General features: G+C 48.6%; 1 protein-coding gene across 2 annotated transcripts; it reads left to right on the top strand.

Annotated features, from left to right (window-relative positions):
- Positions 1-52: 52 nt before the first annotated feature.
- On the top strand, positions 53-15078 carry Hml (hemolectin). Of its 2 annotated transcripts, none has more exons than XM_076420391.1 (32): positions 53-323; positions 394-540; positions 635-762; positions 852-1011; positions 1108-1235; positions 1335-1430; positions 1517-1869; positions 1956-2538; positions 2633-2920; positions 2993-3426; positions 3516-3777; positions 3853-4083; positions 4171-4608; positions 4693-5406; positions 5500-5838; positions 5915-6249; positions 6323-6574; positions 6653-6872; positions 6981-7322; positions 7421-7543; positions 7629-8118; positions 8207-8586; positions 8669-9109; positions 9200-9392; positions 9464-9792; positions 9873-10032; positions 10109-10479; positions 10566-11280; positions 11360-11753; positions 11813-12067; positions 12148-14524; positions 14617-15078. In XM_076420391.1, the coding sequence occupies exons 1-32, from the start codon at positions 223-225 to the stop codon at positions 14805-14807; spliced, it is 11970 nt and encodes a 3989-aa protein (XP_076276506.1). In that variant the 5' UTR covers positions 53-222; the 3' UTR covers positions 14808-15078. The 2 variants fall into 2 exon arrangements, with proteins under 2 accessions (XP_076276506.1, XP_076276507.1); XM_076420392.1 differs by having other exon boundaries at positions 3516-3781; positions 3857-4083.
- The last annotated feature ends 580 nt before the right edge of the window (positions 15079-15658 follow it).

The raw sequence follows: 15658 nt of genomic DNA, 5'->3' as shown, positions 1-15658 counted from the left end.
CTCTCGTCGCGTCGGGCCTCTCTTAATCTGGACCCGCATTCGGACTGATATTTTTTTTCTTCGAATTCTCTTATCGGACAGGACTTTATTTATCAGCAATGTACTTCCTTTTCGAGGCTGTATAAAAGAAATGAATCTGCTTCTACTGGCAGAGCAAGCCTTCTAACGTGTTCCACAACGTGTTACTTCGAGGATGGTACGTGTGTTATCTCTCGATTCAGAATGAAGCTGTGGAAAGTCATTTTTCAAGTTGCGATAACCATCGATGTTACGAGCCAAATAATTGCTACAAATCCTACGGAAGAGCCCTCCGAGTTTATCGAGTAAGCGACTATACACGTACAATGTATTTCATCCATATTCCATTGAGATAAACGGATTTTCATTCGCTAGAAGCGTTCCGCTGAACGATGCTGCCTTCGATCCAGATTACAGCGTGAAGAAGACCAAAAGCGGTCCAAGAAGACGTTCGTTCATAGGTGGTTGCGCCAGACAACCGGATGCACCTGTAAACGGTCAAATACGCTGTTCGATGGACAGGTAACGCGTCGCCGTTTAATATACCCTATATATATATATCATAGCATATGCATATATGTATATACATATACACACAACCGATTCGTTTATACAGCGGATGTATCGCCTCTTGCAATCAGAATTACAAATTTCCGAACGGTGTAAGCCAGCTGGCTGTGACTTGTAGCGAGGAACAGTGGCACATCTTCGGTACAGAATGGACTTCCATACCCCACTGCGAACGTGAGTTTTCTCGTGAACGTTTCGAACGTATTCTTCGCTTTTTCCAGGAGTGAAAATGTTTAATGGTAAATTAAATAACGTGTGTTTAGCAATTTGTATGCCGGAGTGTTTGAACAACGGAGTATGCGTCGCGCCGCATCAGTGCGATTGTCCCGAAGACTTTACCGGACCGCAGTGCCAATTTGAGAATAAGCCATGCATGGAGTATCCACCAACGGTGCTTAATTCTTATAAGCATTGTAACTCGAAGTATGTTATTCGACGAACGTCGAGCTCGAATTTTCCTCGGATCCGATTGGATGTTGGACTGAATTTTGTTTGTTTCTCGTTTATATAATATTCCAGAACCTGCACGATATCGTGCTTGAAAAATTTTACGTTTCCCGATGGCACGTCCATTACCAATCTGATTTGTAAGAATGGAAACTGGCTATCTAGTAGGCAAGATTGGGTCTCTGTGCCCGACTGTGAACGTACGTATCGAATCCGTAAACTAATCGTTTGTACAATGCTCGTAGTGTTGTAGAATACTGTGCGAGAATTAGATTAACGAACCTGTTTATCGGTCGTAGCCGTGTGTAATCCTCCTTGCCAAAACGGGGGCAACTGTTTGCCGTCGAACGTTTGTCAGTGTCCGCAAGCGTATCGAGGGCTCCAATGTCAATATTGTAAGTATCTTGCGAGAGCGGTTGAAAAAAGAGATTGATTCAACGATGCGCGATCGTCACGAAAACATCTGTTGTCGAACTTGCAGCCGCTGATGCCTGCAACGGAGAGAAAATTGGATTCAATGGTGGGTTCTATTGTACCAGCGACGGTAACAGTTATTCGTGTGCTCTGAACTGTCCGGACGGACTAGAATTCGAATTCCCTCCGGCAACCGAATACAAATGTCTCTACGAGACTGGTGTCTTCGAGCCTCAGCCGATACCGCAATGCAAATACGCTGAAAACATGAACGTGATTTCCTTGGGTACAACGTATAATTCCTATGTCAAGGAAACCAATCACACGTGGACGTATCAGGATGTTTTAGGCTCGAGCAGCAATCAATCTCCCTTGGCTAAGACCAGCTACAATCTTTACGATAATACGGCCTCGAACATGGTAATTATTTGGGAAACGATATATAATACGTGTTCGATAATATCATTTCCAACGATTAATAAGAATGAAAATTTGTTCGAGCGCAGATGCAATTCGGTTCAGCCCTTGAAGACAACGTGTTATTTATCGAGGAGAAGCGACCAATTCCGGAGAGCTGTTTCACCTGGGGCGGAGTACATTACAAAACTTTCGACGACAATATTTTCAGCTTCGACAGCGACTGCTCTCATATTCTGGTTCAGGAAGCGCAGAACAGAGTCTTTACTATAATAGCGGAGAATAGTCCGACTTGCAAGACGCAAGATTGTTTCAAGATCACGAAGATCTATATTCAGGACAAGGAGTACATACTGACGAAGAATGAATTTGGTATCCCGGAGCTTCGGACTCCGAAGAAGTTGCTGCCTATTCCGGCACAGCTGTCGGTTATCAGAGTTGAATTGTCGGCGCACTTTATCCTAGTAACCTTGGACTCGTTAGGGATCCGGTTGAAGTGGGACGGTGCTTTGATGTTGCAAATCGAAGCCTCAGAAAACATCTGGAACAAAACTGTCGGTCTCTGCGGCAACATGAATGGTGATAAGACTGACGATCTGATATGCAAAAACGGGGATCGTGCGCGAAGCGTTGCGACGTTCGCTTCTTCTTGGAGAACAGAGAACATTGGAGGTACTGTCTCGTCGTCGTCGTTGACTCTGGGGTTCCCAATTATCGAATAAATCAAATAGACAAACACGCTGATTGGTCGATTTAATTGTTACAGAAATTTGCGACGAATATCCAGACACCCGTCACGCTTGCGAGTCTAATCCATTTATTGCCAACGAAGCCATTAGCTTTTGCAGCAGCTTGTTATCCGATCACAGATTCCAGGCTTGCGCGCATACTATTAGCGTAGCCGAATTACAGACCGCGTGCTTATGGGATTATTGCGCTTGCAAGGACAACGACCGGAGGAAATGCGCTTGCGATACAATGAACGTCTACGTGAGACAATGTGCTCACAAGAAAGTGGTATCTTTGGCAGGTTGGAGGAACAACGATACTTGTCGTAAGTGTGTTCATCGATTAACGTATAAACAAAACAACGGTAGGATAATTTTTCATTCGGCCGCGTTTACAGCCATGTTGTGCACCAATGGACGCGTATACACGGGTTGCGGTCCGAAAATGGAATCCTCCTGTTGGACCGAGGTAGAAAGAAAGCCGGCGAATATCGCGGACTGCGAGGAGGGTTGTTTTTGTCCGGAAGGAACTGTGGCGCACGAAGGAAAGTGTACAACATCCGAAGAATGTCCGTGCCGATTACGCGGAAAGCTGTTCCAACCTGGCAAGAGCGTGCAGAAGGACTGCAACACCTGCACGTGTTTCTCTGGGAAATGGATATGCACTCAGGCTAAATGCAGCGCTAGATGCGCCGTCATAGGAGATCCTCATTATACAACTTTTGATGGGAAACATTATGATTTCATGGGGAAGTGTAAATATTATCTAATGAAGGGCGAGGATTATTCGATAGAAGGCGAGAATGTTCCTTGTTCTGGCGCGATAACAGAGGTACTGTCTGTTCGATAATACCGATAACGAATAAATAGGTGTACGACGATGTACAATGTAAAATGTAAAATGTATTCTTTTGTTCGTAGAGTATGGGACTTGTTCCGAGCGATGCACCGTCCTGCACAAAAACTGTGACGATCAATTACAAAGAAACATGTATAAAATTGAAGCAGAATGGTCGGGTATCGATAAACGGAGATGATTTAATCGTATTCCCTACTGTAATCGGTGGTGTCAGAATACGCGTGGCCAGCAGTATATTTCTGGTTGTCGCTTTACCAAATGGTTTGGAGATATGGTGGGATGGAATTTCTCGCGTATACATCAACGCTCCACCGGAATTTCATGGCAAGTAGTCTCGAGGGATCTTGAAAACGCGAAGCGTATCGTTCTCGTTGGTTACACGTATCGTTGTATCGACAGGTAGAACTCGGGGACTTTGCGGCACGTTCTCGGAGAATCAAAAAGATGATTTCATCACGCCGGAAGGGGATACGGAACAGTCGGCGGCCTGTTTCGCTAATAAATGGAAGACGGACGAGTTTTGCGCGAATCTCCCGGAAAAGGAATTGGATCATCCTTGCGAGTTGGATCCGCAGAAACGAGCGACAGCGAAACAGTACTGTTCCTACTTGTACAGCGATATATTTGCAGGTACCGTGCGACAAGATGTTCGAGAAATATCGACACGGAATCGTACCGCGTTTCTTCTTCAGATTACGATCCTTCTCGTTGTTATAGGTTGTCATTGGCACGTTGATCCGGAAACATTTTACAAGGATTGCATGTTCGACATGTGTTCTTGCAAAGTGAATCTCGAGTTGTGTCTCTGTCCATTATTGGCGGCATACGCGAAGGACTGCGCTTCCGCTGGAGTGAACCTCTTGTGGCGTCTGGACGTCGAGGAATGTAAAGTACATTGTCCCGGGAGCCAGGTGTATCAGATTTGCGGCAACAGTTGCACGCGATCGTGCGCGGATATATCTTCTTACCAAGATTGCAGGCAACAGTGCGTAGAAGGATGCAACTGTCCGGAAGGTGAAACGTTGGACGTCCACGGAGAATGCATTCTGATCGGACAGTGTCCTTGCGTACACGCGGGATTCGATGGGGAGTTTCAAGCTGGGCACAAAGAAGTTCGGCCCGGGAATAAAGCGCTCGAACTTTGCACCTGTACAGGTACCGTGTCGTTGTCGTTTTCTTCACCAATTTATACACATGTATCGTGATATATCATGGGATAGCAACGATTTCCTTCGACAGGCGGTGTTTGGCATTGTCGACAAGCTACGCCCGGCGAAATAACTGAATACCCGTCAGCCAAAGACCTCTCGATATCTTGCGTGGCGAGCAAACATTTCCAAGTTACCGACTGTGCACCGGTAGAGCCTCGAACTTGTCGCATCATGCACAAGAATCCCCAGGATGTTGCTCGGAAACCATCCGTCTGCAAGTCTGGTTGTATTTGCGAGTCTGGCTACGTTCTGAACGAAGTGGGTGGCGATTGCGTCAAGGAAGAATCTTGTCCCTGCCATCATGGAGGTCAAAGTTACGAAGAAGGCTCCGTCATTCAAAACGAATGTAACAGTTGCAAGTGCACGAACGGAACGTGGGACTGTACGGATAGGGTCTGCGCAGGGGTTTGTTCCGCTTGGGGCGACTCTCATTACAAGACGTTCGATGGGAAAATCTATGATTTTCAAGGAACGTGCGACTACGTTTTGGCGAAAGGCGCGCTGACCACCGAGGACTCCTTTCACGTATCGATTCAGAATGTACCTTGTGGAACGACCGGGGTCTCCTGCTCCAAATCGATTACTCTTGCGATCGGAAGCGGCGACGATTCGGAAGCTATCGTTCTAACGCGAGGCAAACAGTTACCATCGGGAAAGTTTAAGAGACTCGCGACAAGATCGGCTGGGCTGTTTGTGTTTGTCGACGCGCCGGACCTGGGATTAACCGTTCAATGGGACAAAGGTTCTTTTCTGGTTCAGGTTTCGGCCAAATTCCAAAATTGTTTCTTTTTTTTCGAAACTTGTTAACTAACTCGTGTATCTTGTTGCATCGTAGGTACCAGAGTCTATATAAAATTAGATCCCAGATGGAAAGGTCGTACGAAGGGGCTGTGCGGCGATTACAACGACAACAGCGAAGACGACTTTAAGACACCTTCCGGTGGTATATCGGAAGTATCTGCAAACTTGTTCGGAGACTCGTGGAAGAAGCACGATTTTTGTCCAGAACCAAAAGACATCGTCGATCCTTGCCAACAACACCCGGAGAAGAAATTATGGGCTGTGCAGAAATGCGGCATACTAAAATCTTCTGTGTTTCAACCGTGTCATTCCGAAGTTCCAGTTGAAAGCTATTTACTCAATTGCATCTTCGATACCTGCAGCTGCGATTCAGGTATGTGTGTTCCTGCGTGCATCGCATGTGTGTGTGAGGGAGAGAGAGAGCCTTCACTGGATATTTGATTTTTCAGGAGGCGACTGCGAATGCCTTTGCACAGCGTTGGCAGCGTACGCGCACGACTGCGGCGCAAAAGGTGTCCCGATCAAGTGGCGCACCCAAGATCTCTGTCCTATGCAATGCGACGAGAAATGCAGCGCATACTCTCCGTGCGTGACAACTTGTCCTCGCGAAACCTGCGAGAATCTGATGCTTTTGAAGGATCGGTCTCCGCTGTGCTCTCTGGATGCTTGCGTCGAAGGGTGTTCGGTTAAACCATGTCCAGAACAGCAAGTGTACAACAACGACAGCTACGCGGATTGCGTTCCCAAAGAAAGTTGCAGACCAGTTTGCATCGAGATCAATGGGGTATGTCGAACGAGATGCATGCATACATATTACACGTATCTGCTCTAATATAATCGAATGGGTCGCGTTGCAGGTTACTCATTACGAAGGCGATACCGTCAGCGCCGACAATTGTCAAACGTGTTTCTGCAGTCGCGGTAAAGTATTGTGCAAAGGAGAACCCTGTACCACGACAACGACCTCCGATAATATCGCATCGAGTGTCGTTCCGCTGGAAGAACCTCAAAGATGCCTGGACGGCTGGACAGCTTGGATAAATCAGGATACAGCGATCAAAGGAAGAGAGATCAAAGATGTCGAACCTTTACCGACCCTGCTGGACTTGGTATAGAGATTTGGATACGATGCCGCGGTTTCGCGATGTCGTGTTTCTTTGTACGACGTCGCGTTTTCAATGTTACAGGCGAACGCGAAAGGATCTGCAATCTGCGATAGAGATCGCATGGTCGATATACGATGCAGATCGGTGAAGCATCATTTGACACCGAAAGAAACTGGTCTAGACGTGGAGTGTAGTTTGGAGCGTGGACTCTATTGTCAGTCTCAGCCTGATCTTCCTTGCATAGATTTCGAAATCAGTGTACTGTGTCGATGCTCCGCGAGTACAACGAGCAGGGTGGACGGTACGCAACGTGTTATTCTATTTTATGGAATTTGCCGAGCCTTTGGGGCTCAACGGCCTCGTTTTCTCGATTCTCCTTAATCTATTCGAGACTTTTCAATTCCGGTAGAGTCGCTGGCAACCACCACGGTGAAAACTATACCCGAAAAGTGTAGCGTGCAACATCCCAGTCAACCTCATCCTACGGACTGTCATCTGTTTTATCGGTGCACGCCAGGCATCGGTGAAAACGAGCTCGTCGAGATGTCGTGTGGCGAGCACATGTTCTACAATCCACAAACGCAAGTTTGCGACTGGCCGGCGAACGTTATCGCGCAACGGCCAGAATGCTCGTTCGTTCTGACGACCGTGAGCCCGTCGGCGGGCAAAACCGACTGGACGACAGTTGACAAGAAAACAAACTCCACGACCACTATTTCAACGACCCTCGAGAAAAACGTTCTAACCACGAGTACGATCGATCGATTCTACGCGCACGATTTTATAGCTTATCGTGGCTGCCTGTCGAGGCCCCGGGACTGAAAGTTGTTGTTGTTATTTTAATTTCAGAAGCCTGCAAGGAAGGAGAAACGTGGAGCGAGTGCGCTGTTACATGCGACAAAGCTTGCGATTATTATCGCCATTTATTGTCCAAGAAAGGCTATTGTCGTGGTGATTCCGAATGCGTGCCAGGTACGGTAGCATCGAACGCGAGCCGCAGCTCTCATTATTGCGAATCTCTTTTTTCTTCTATTCGATCAACTGTTTTGAAAATTAGGATGTACGAGGGAGGGAGGGAAGCAAAAATGTTCACCGCAGAAATTCTGGAGGGACGCCGCGACCTGCGTCGACGAAGCCGACTGTACTTGTAAATCGCATCACGGAGAAGTGGTTATCCCCGGGGCTGTTTTGAAGGAGTCGGAATGCGAAATCTGTCAGTGTATCAACAATTATTACACTTGCGACGATTCGTCGTGTGCCGACGAGATTCGCAAGACGACAATCGAGAAGCCGATCGCATCCGCGTCTACATCTTCTCACGAAAAACTGTCAACCTCCGGTCCAACGGAGCAAACGTTCGTCGTACCCAGCACCGTTCATCCGCCAGCGTATTGCGCTAGTAATCGCTTCGTTCCTCTGATTCGATCTTTGAACGATCGGGTTACGTTTAACGCGAGCAGCGTCAAAGGTCCCATGTTCTTACCCGAATATTCACTGTTGAACGATCAGCGCTACTGGAAGCCAGAATACGAATCACCTCATCAATGGTAAGCGACACTTATACCGTAGCTGTATCGTAGCTGACTTTCCGAGAGTTACGGAAAACCAGTGCATCGCGTACGCGATCGTTTGCAGGCTCGACATCGAGTTCCAGAGGCCAGAACCCGTTTACGGCGTGATTCTGCAAGGCACTGACCAGGAAGAAGCATTCGTCACCAGCTACAGAGTACTATTCTCTGAAAACGGCGACGCGTTTTCATACGTGTTGGACGACAGAAGAGAACCGAAATTATTCAGAGGACCCGTGGATCGGTATAAACCGGTCGAGCAGAAATTCAACGAGCCCATCGAAGCAAAGGTTGTTAGAATAAACCCAGTGACCTGGCACAATGGAATAACGGTGAAAGTCGAGCTGCTCGGTTGCCAAGAAGAACTGACGGATGGCGACGGTACTCCAGGGGCGCAAAGCGTTCCCGTGACGACAACGGCGTTCACCGATGAAATCGTCAAACCGGGTAATCGATAGTTTCGGAAACGGCTGTGTGCAAACTGTAACGTAACCGTAAATGTCCTCCTCTGCAACATCTTTTCTTTTAGAGTGCGACGAGCCGATGGGTTTGGACAACGATCTGATTTTCGCTGATCAAGTTTCCGCGTCTTCCTCGTCGACGAATTTATTGCCGAATCTCAAGTTGACGTCTCCGTACGTGTGGCACCCGAAACTAGACAACCCGCATCAATACGTAAAAATTGATTTTCTGGAGCCCCGTGCGTTGACAGGAATCGTCACGAAAGGCGGTGAGGGCACCTGGACGACAGTTTACAAAGTCTTTTACAGTAACGACGACCAACGATGGAACCCGGTGCTCGACGAGAAAGGCCTCGAAAGAGAATACTTGGCCAACTTTGATTCGGAAACGTCAAAGAGAAACTACTTTGACAAACCGGTGCACGCACGGTATCTGAAAGTGCAGCCGGTGAAATGGCACGGACGCGTAGCCTTGAAATTGGAGGTTCTCGGTTGTTTCCAACCGTATCGTGAGTAGAAATATTTTCAAATCTTTCGATAGTTGGATTCTCTCGTTTGGGAGAGAACGATCGCTAATCGCTAGTAAACGATTCGTACAGCTTCCGTGACGAGAATCCCCGAGAAGATCGAATCGACGACCGAGTCGACGATCGAAACTGCCGATTGCAACGTTTGCGAGGGAATACCGTATAGGAATGAAACTGGTTGCGCGTGTCGCGGATCCTCATACTGGTGGAACGGGAATTCCTGCGTGACCGAACAAGAATGTCCATGCGTGGTTGAACATGTGCCGTGAGTAGCCGCTAAACTCGCTAAAGAAATTAGGGAATAGTCTCGCAAATAATCGTAAGACTATTGCGTAGGTACAACGTGGGTACAACGTACATGGGCGAAAATTGCCAAGAGTGCATGTGCACATTGGGCGGGACCAATTTCTGTCAGCCAAAGAAATGCGAGCCTTGTCGCGATTCCGAAACGAGACCGGTGGTAAATGAATTGTGCAACTGCGTGTGCAAACCTTGTCCGGCTGGTACGCGTCTTTGTCCAACCAGCGGCGTTTGCATCGACGAGAATTTCTGGTGCAACGGTATTCGAGATTGTCCCGATGACGAGAAAGATTGTCGTGAAACGACATTGCCGACTGTGACTTCCGCCTCGGAGGACGCCACAGTCAAAGAAACCACGACTCCCGGTAAGAATCGTTTCGGATCACCGAAGTAGCAATATAACATAGTAATAGAATTGAATTGTCTCGTTTGTACGATGTTACAGGTACAACATCGGAATCGTGTCAGGATCCAGTTTGTCCGCCCGGCTACAAGACGGTTCTACGGCCATCGAAAGCAAAATCGTTCGATTATTACAAAAAATCTCACAGGAAGAGTGCGGTGAAATCTTTGTCCAGACATCCCGGCAGAGCGAAAGGACTCAGGTATCGAATATCTCGTATACGCGGTGCACGACCACGTCTGTACGGTAGTATAACCAGAGGAAATATTTTTCATTAGAAAATCCACGCAGCAGCGGTACTTCTCGGCGACGACAGCCGACACCGAGTTGCCGATACCAGAAAACGAGACTCGATGCGTACAATTTGCTTGCGTACCCAACAAGCCACCGCCGATTCTCGATAAAGGCAAGCCACAGGTCTGTCCAGAAGCGTCTTGTCCACCGGGTTATACGGTGGTTTACGAAAAGATGAGCATGTACAAGCTGCAAAAGTGCCGAAAGTACACTTGCAAACCTCCGGCGGTCGAGGAAGCCGTTTGCAATTCGACGGGAAGAACGTTCTCGACGTTCGACAAGTTGGAGTACAAGTACGACGTCTGCAACCACATTTTGGCTAGGGATATGTACACCAATCAGTGGTACATTACGCGTGAGTACACGTTTACGCGTTAAGCGTTCGACGAGACATCGGTCGATTCGGGACAAGGTGTTTGATCGGACGTTTTCACGTTACAGTGGAGAAACAGTGCGATCCGCGGACGGGTCACTGCAGCAGAAATCTGGCGGTAACTCTGAACGACAACGTGATCGTCCTGTATCCCGATATGCACGCCGAGATCAACGGCTACAGCTTCACGCCGAATCAGATAGCACGGATCAGCGATAAATTCTCGTTGTTCAAGATATCCTCGATCGGCGACATCGCGTACTTGGTGTCCAACTACTATGGGTTCTGGGTAATCTGGGACTCGAACGCGAACGTGAAACTGGGAGTTTCGACGAAGCTGGCTGGTCGGGTAGACGGTTTGTGCGGCTACTTTGATGGATTCGCGTGGAACGATAAGCAATTGCCCGATGGAAAACAGGCAAGAAGCACCGCGGAATTTGGCGATAGTTGGGCGATGGAGGGAGTGCCAGAGTGCGACCCTCAAGTCTGCCCTTACGACCTGCAAGCGCAGAGCTGGAAGATCTGCCAGACCGTCAAAGATCCGTCGTTCGCTATGTGCTCCAACATTTTGGATCTGGACAAGTTCGTGTCCCGTTGTATGGAGTGCACGTGCAATTGTTTGCGCAGCAACCACACCTACGACGATTGTCGTTGTCGCGCGTTGACCAGCTTCATTACGGAATGTCAGGCCGGCGACTTGAACATAGATCTGTCCACTTGGAGGAGTTCTCACGATTGTCCCGCTACCTGTGCTCCACCGTTGGTCCACAAAGATTGCTTCAGGTACGTCTTTTCGAGCGATTTTAGATTTTTGCTTGCCCGCGATCGCTCGTATTTTCTATTCTCTATTTTGTATTTGTAGGAACAAATGCGAGACCAGCTGCGACAACTTGCAACAAATAGACCCCTGCCCTGTGATGGAAGGGGTATGTTTCACCGGATGTTTCTGTCCCGAGGGAACGGTGCGCAACGGCGACGACTGCGTGCCTGCGACACAGTGCAAAGATTGTACTTGCGAGTGGCTTGGAAACTCCAAGCTTATCAGTTTCGACAGAAAGAACGTCAAGTTTGACGGTAATTGCACGTACGTTCTGTCGCGAGACGTTGTCGAGAATAAAAAGGATACCGCGGATCACGTGTTCCAAGTGTTGGTCTCAAACGGAGTATGCGAGACCGGAAGCTGCGTGGAAGCGCTCACAGTGCTTTACAAAGAGCACGTCGTTCGCGTTCAGAACAATGCGAACAAGTCCGAAGAGGTACGCAAACTTTCTGCCTATATTACTGTACACGTATGTATCATATGTATTTTGGTTAGTTCGCGGTGACGGTGGACGGTGGCTCGAAGGTAGCCGAGTATCCATTGAACGCGTCCTGGGTGATTCTGGAACAGACACCCTCGGAGAAACTGCGATTACTGATACCGTCGCTGCAGCTGGAAATTACCGCTTACACGGCAAATTTCGCCTTTACCCTGATGCTTCCCTCGCACATCTTCGGAGGAGCGGTGGAGGGACTTTGCGGAAATTGCAACGACGACTCCGAGGACGACTCGAGAAAACGGAACGGAGAGGTACGATCGTTTCCTTCGAATGCGTGTGCATTATACATATACCCACGTTAGTAAACGCGTACACTATTATCGCTCGTTAGATCGCCAGCGACGCGCAGGACTTTGGCAGCAGCTGGTTAGTCACCGAATCGCCGCGCGGCACTAATTTCAACGCGGACGCGTGCACCTCGAACAATCAGAGCAAATGCGTACTGCCGCCGTCCGATCAAGATCAGTGCAGAAATCTGTTGAACGCGGCAGACTTTGGAAGATGCCACAACTTTGTCGATCCAATGCCGTATGTGACGGCTTGTCAGGACAGTCTGTGCACCGGCGGCGGGTTCTGCGACAGTTTCGAAGCGTACGCGAGAAAGTGTCGGCAGATGGACGTGTGTCTGATTTGGAGAAGCAGCGAGACGTGTCCTTACAATTGCCCGGCGAATCTCGTGTATCGACCGTGCGGATCGGGCTGCAGAGAAACATGCGACACCATCGCGCGTACCAACGAGGTCGACGTTGCCGTTGCCGGCAAGTGCACGCGCAACTTTGAGGAGGGCTGCTTCTGCCCAGACAATTTGGTAGCTCGCAACGACACTTGCGTTCCTAGGAGCAAATGCTTCGCGTGCGACCAAGATGGTCACGTCGCAGGCGACGTGTGGTTCCCGGATGTCTGTACCAGATGCACCTGCGACAGCAACGTCGTCGATTGTCGGCGAACCGAGTGTCCGACCGTGGACACCATCTGCGAGGAGAACATGAGACCGGTCGCGGTGAATGGGACGGAGAAAGACTGCTGTACAAAGTATCTCTGCGTTCCCGACGCATCTAGCGCAACGACCACAACACCTCCGTTCTGCGAGAGACAAACTCAGATGCCGGTCTGCGGGTACGGTCAAGCGATGAAGCTATCGACCGACGCCGACGGATGCGAGAAATTTATTTGCGAATGTCTACCGCCGTCCGAGTGTCCCGATATAAATTCGGTGTCTTTCGAAGTCGAGACGATCCTTCCTCCTGGTTACGTGCAGGTGGTCAACAATACCGGATGTTGCCCGCGATCGATGAAAATCTGCGATCCGAAATCGTGCCCTCCGCCACCCCTCGCGACGTCCATGTGTCCACAGTATCATCGACTAGAGCCTGTCGCGGCGGAGAACGCTTGTTGCACGGAATACAAATGCGTACCGCCCAAAGATCTTTGTCTGTACACCGTCGCGACGGACACTCGAATCGAATTGTCGGAACGAATAGTGGCGAAGAAATTGGGAGAACGATGGATGGATGGGAACTGCACGTCGTGCGTTTGCGAGTTGTCGGACGGGGGGAACGAAGCGAACGGTCCGGAAGTCAAAGTGGCAAAGCCAAAGTGCACCACGATCGAATGTTTGCGAGCCGCGGATCATCCCGACGCGTTCGATTTCGTCGTCGAAGAGATCGTTCGGAAGGACGAATGTTGTCCCGGGTTCGCGAGATCCGCGTGCAAACACCTGGACAAGGTGTACAACGTAGGCGAGATCTGGCAACCAAATCCAGAGGACAGCTGCGTCTCGATCGAGTGCGTTCGAGACGAGAATGGCGTACGAAAACAGATCAAAGTGCAGGAATGCAATACCGTTTGCGATCTAGGGTACGAATACCGATCCACCGATAACAGGAGCATCGTTTGCTGCGGAAGATGCGTTCCGGTTGGTTGCGTAGTCGAGAACGAGGTGAGAAACGTCGGTGAAGAATGGCTCTCGCTAGACTTTTGCACGAAATATTTCTGCGAATCGAGTGGCAACGGGTCCGTACGCGTCGAATCGACTACCGAAAAGTGTCCGGTCGTGGATCCTTGGGAGGAGGCGGAATTTCGAATAGAACGCTGGTACGTGCCTGGACAGTGTTGTCCGGAGATGGCCAAGACCGGTTGCCGTTCCAACGACAAAGTATACGAGCCTGGCGAGAAATGGAAATCCACGGTGGACGATTGTGTCACGGAATATTGCGCTATGAACGCGAGCGGAAATTTCGTCGCGAAATACAAAGAGGTGGAGGCATGTTCGCAAAAGTGTGCTCTGGGTTGGACGTACGAAGACCAAAACGGTGAATGTTGCGGAAGATGCAAGCAGACGCATTGCGTGGTCGGGATCGAGTTGCACGAAGCCGGCGCGAGTTGGGCGTCCAGCGATAACTGCACCAGGTACACGTGCTTGGATCTGGGAGATCAGCTGTCCGTAGCCAGCAGTTCCGTCGTTTGTCCCGACATCACCGACTGTCCCGCGAACTCGATTTACACGCGCGACTGTTGCAACATGTGCAATCTCACGTCCCTCGCTCTCCAAGTCGATCAGTGCGTTGTCAACGACTTGGATGCGGACGCCACGATCGGGATGTTTGTCGTCAGGCATCGAAAACATGGACTCTGCAAGAACGTAGTTCCCATTGCTGGCATCAAACAGTGTCGAGGAAAGTGCGAATCCACCTCGCATTTCGACGCAGGTAAATCTAACGGAAAGATCTTGCGGAACTGGCCCGGATCTTATTTTTCTTTAGTTTACTCTCGTTTTTTCTTTTTTCGTTTTATTTTACAGATGGGAACCCAGTGGTCGATTGCCGATGTTGTCAACCTACGGAATATACGAATCGTCTAATCGAATTGACGTGCCAGGATCAGAAAATTCTGAAGAAACCGATATCTTATCCTGTGTCCTGTTCTTGTTCGGAATGCGGTTCCGCCGATGGTTCCGGTTACAAAGGCAGAAAAGGTGGAGTCAAAGGTTAAACGGCCCTGAAAACAATATTCGAATAAGTTTGTCGAGGCGTTGACAAAAACGTAGCGTACAAAAATATTATTCGTTGATTTTATTTAGCGATACGTATATACTTATATGTATGTATACGTATGTATTTACGCGGCTGTGCGTATACATGCATACACACATTTCATAACAGTTCGTATATCGACTTTCTCCAAAGATATACTAGAGTTTATACCTCGAATTTCATAGCATACCAAGTACATACAATAAAAATGGTTCAGTCTTTGTTGACAAGACCTTGTTTCATCCACGCTATCGTATTTGCCTCTTCCGTTTGTACTATTTAAGACCCGCAATTTACAGAAAAACTGAAAAGAAAATTAGCCTGTAGGAGGATCGTGATAACATTCCGAAGCATGAGAAATAGAACCATTTCACGGACTAGCTGTCGAGAAACCAGAGTCCCTCGAATCGATTACGATTAGCGCGAGTCAAGGAACGAGAATAAATACAATTCTGTACGCGGATAACATCGAGACAAGTATCAAAATGAAAAACCAGTTACATTATTTAATCGTTAACGCTTTTCAACTGATAAATTTGCAATGGACCAACACAAAGATAGAATCTCGCGTAACAAAATGTTATTAAATTTTCTTACATGTAGTCTTACATCCTAACGTTTATATCTCTTGATCAGCGAGTCACGTTCGAACAACAACGTCCGTACAACGAAGGTAACGGGACGAAAACTAATAATACTTGCTCTCTGTGTTATACTATAGAAAACTTGTTTCTTCTTCTCACTCTCCCGCTTTCTCTGCGGCGCGGCGCGGCGGCGTAAACAACGCACATTCTACGCATTCGAAAAAAT

This window comes from Lasioglossum baleicum, chromosome 3, assembly GCF_051020765.1.
Source record: "Lasioglossum baleicum chromosome 3, iyLasBale1, whole genome shotgun sequence".
Lineage (NCBI taxonomy): Eukaryota > Metazoa > Arthropoda > Insecta > Hymenoptera > Halictidae > Lasioglossum > Lasioglossum baleicum.
The sequence above is the reverse complement of the archived record's forward strand: the minus strand, read 5'-3'. Positions and strand labels throughout refer to the sequence as shown.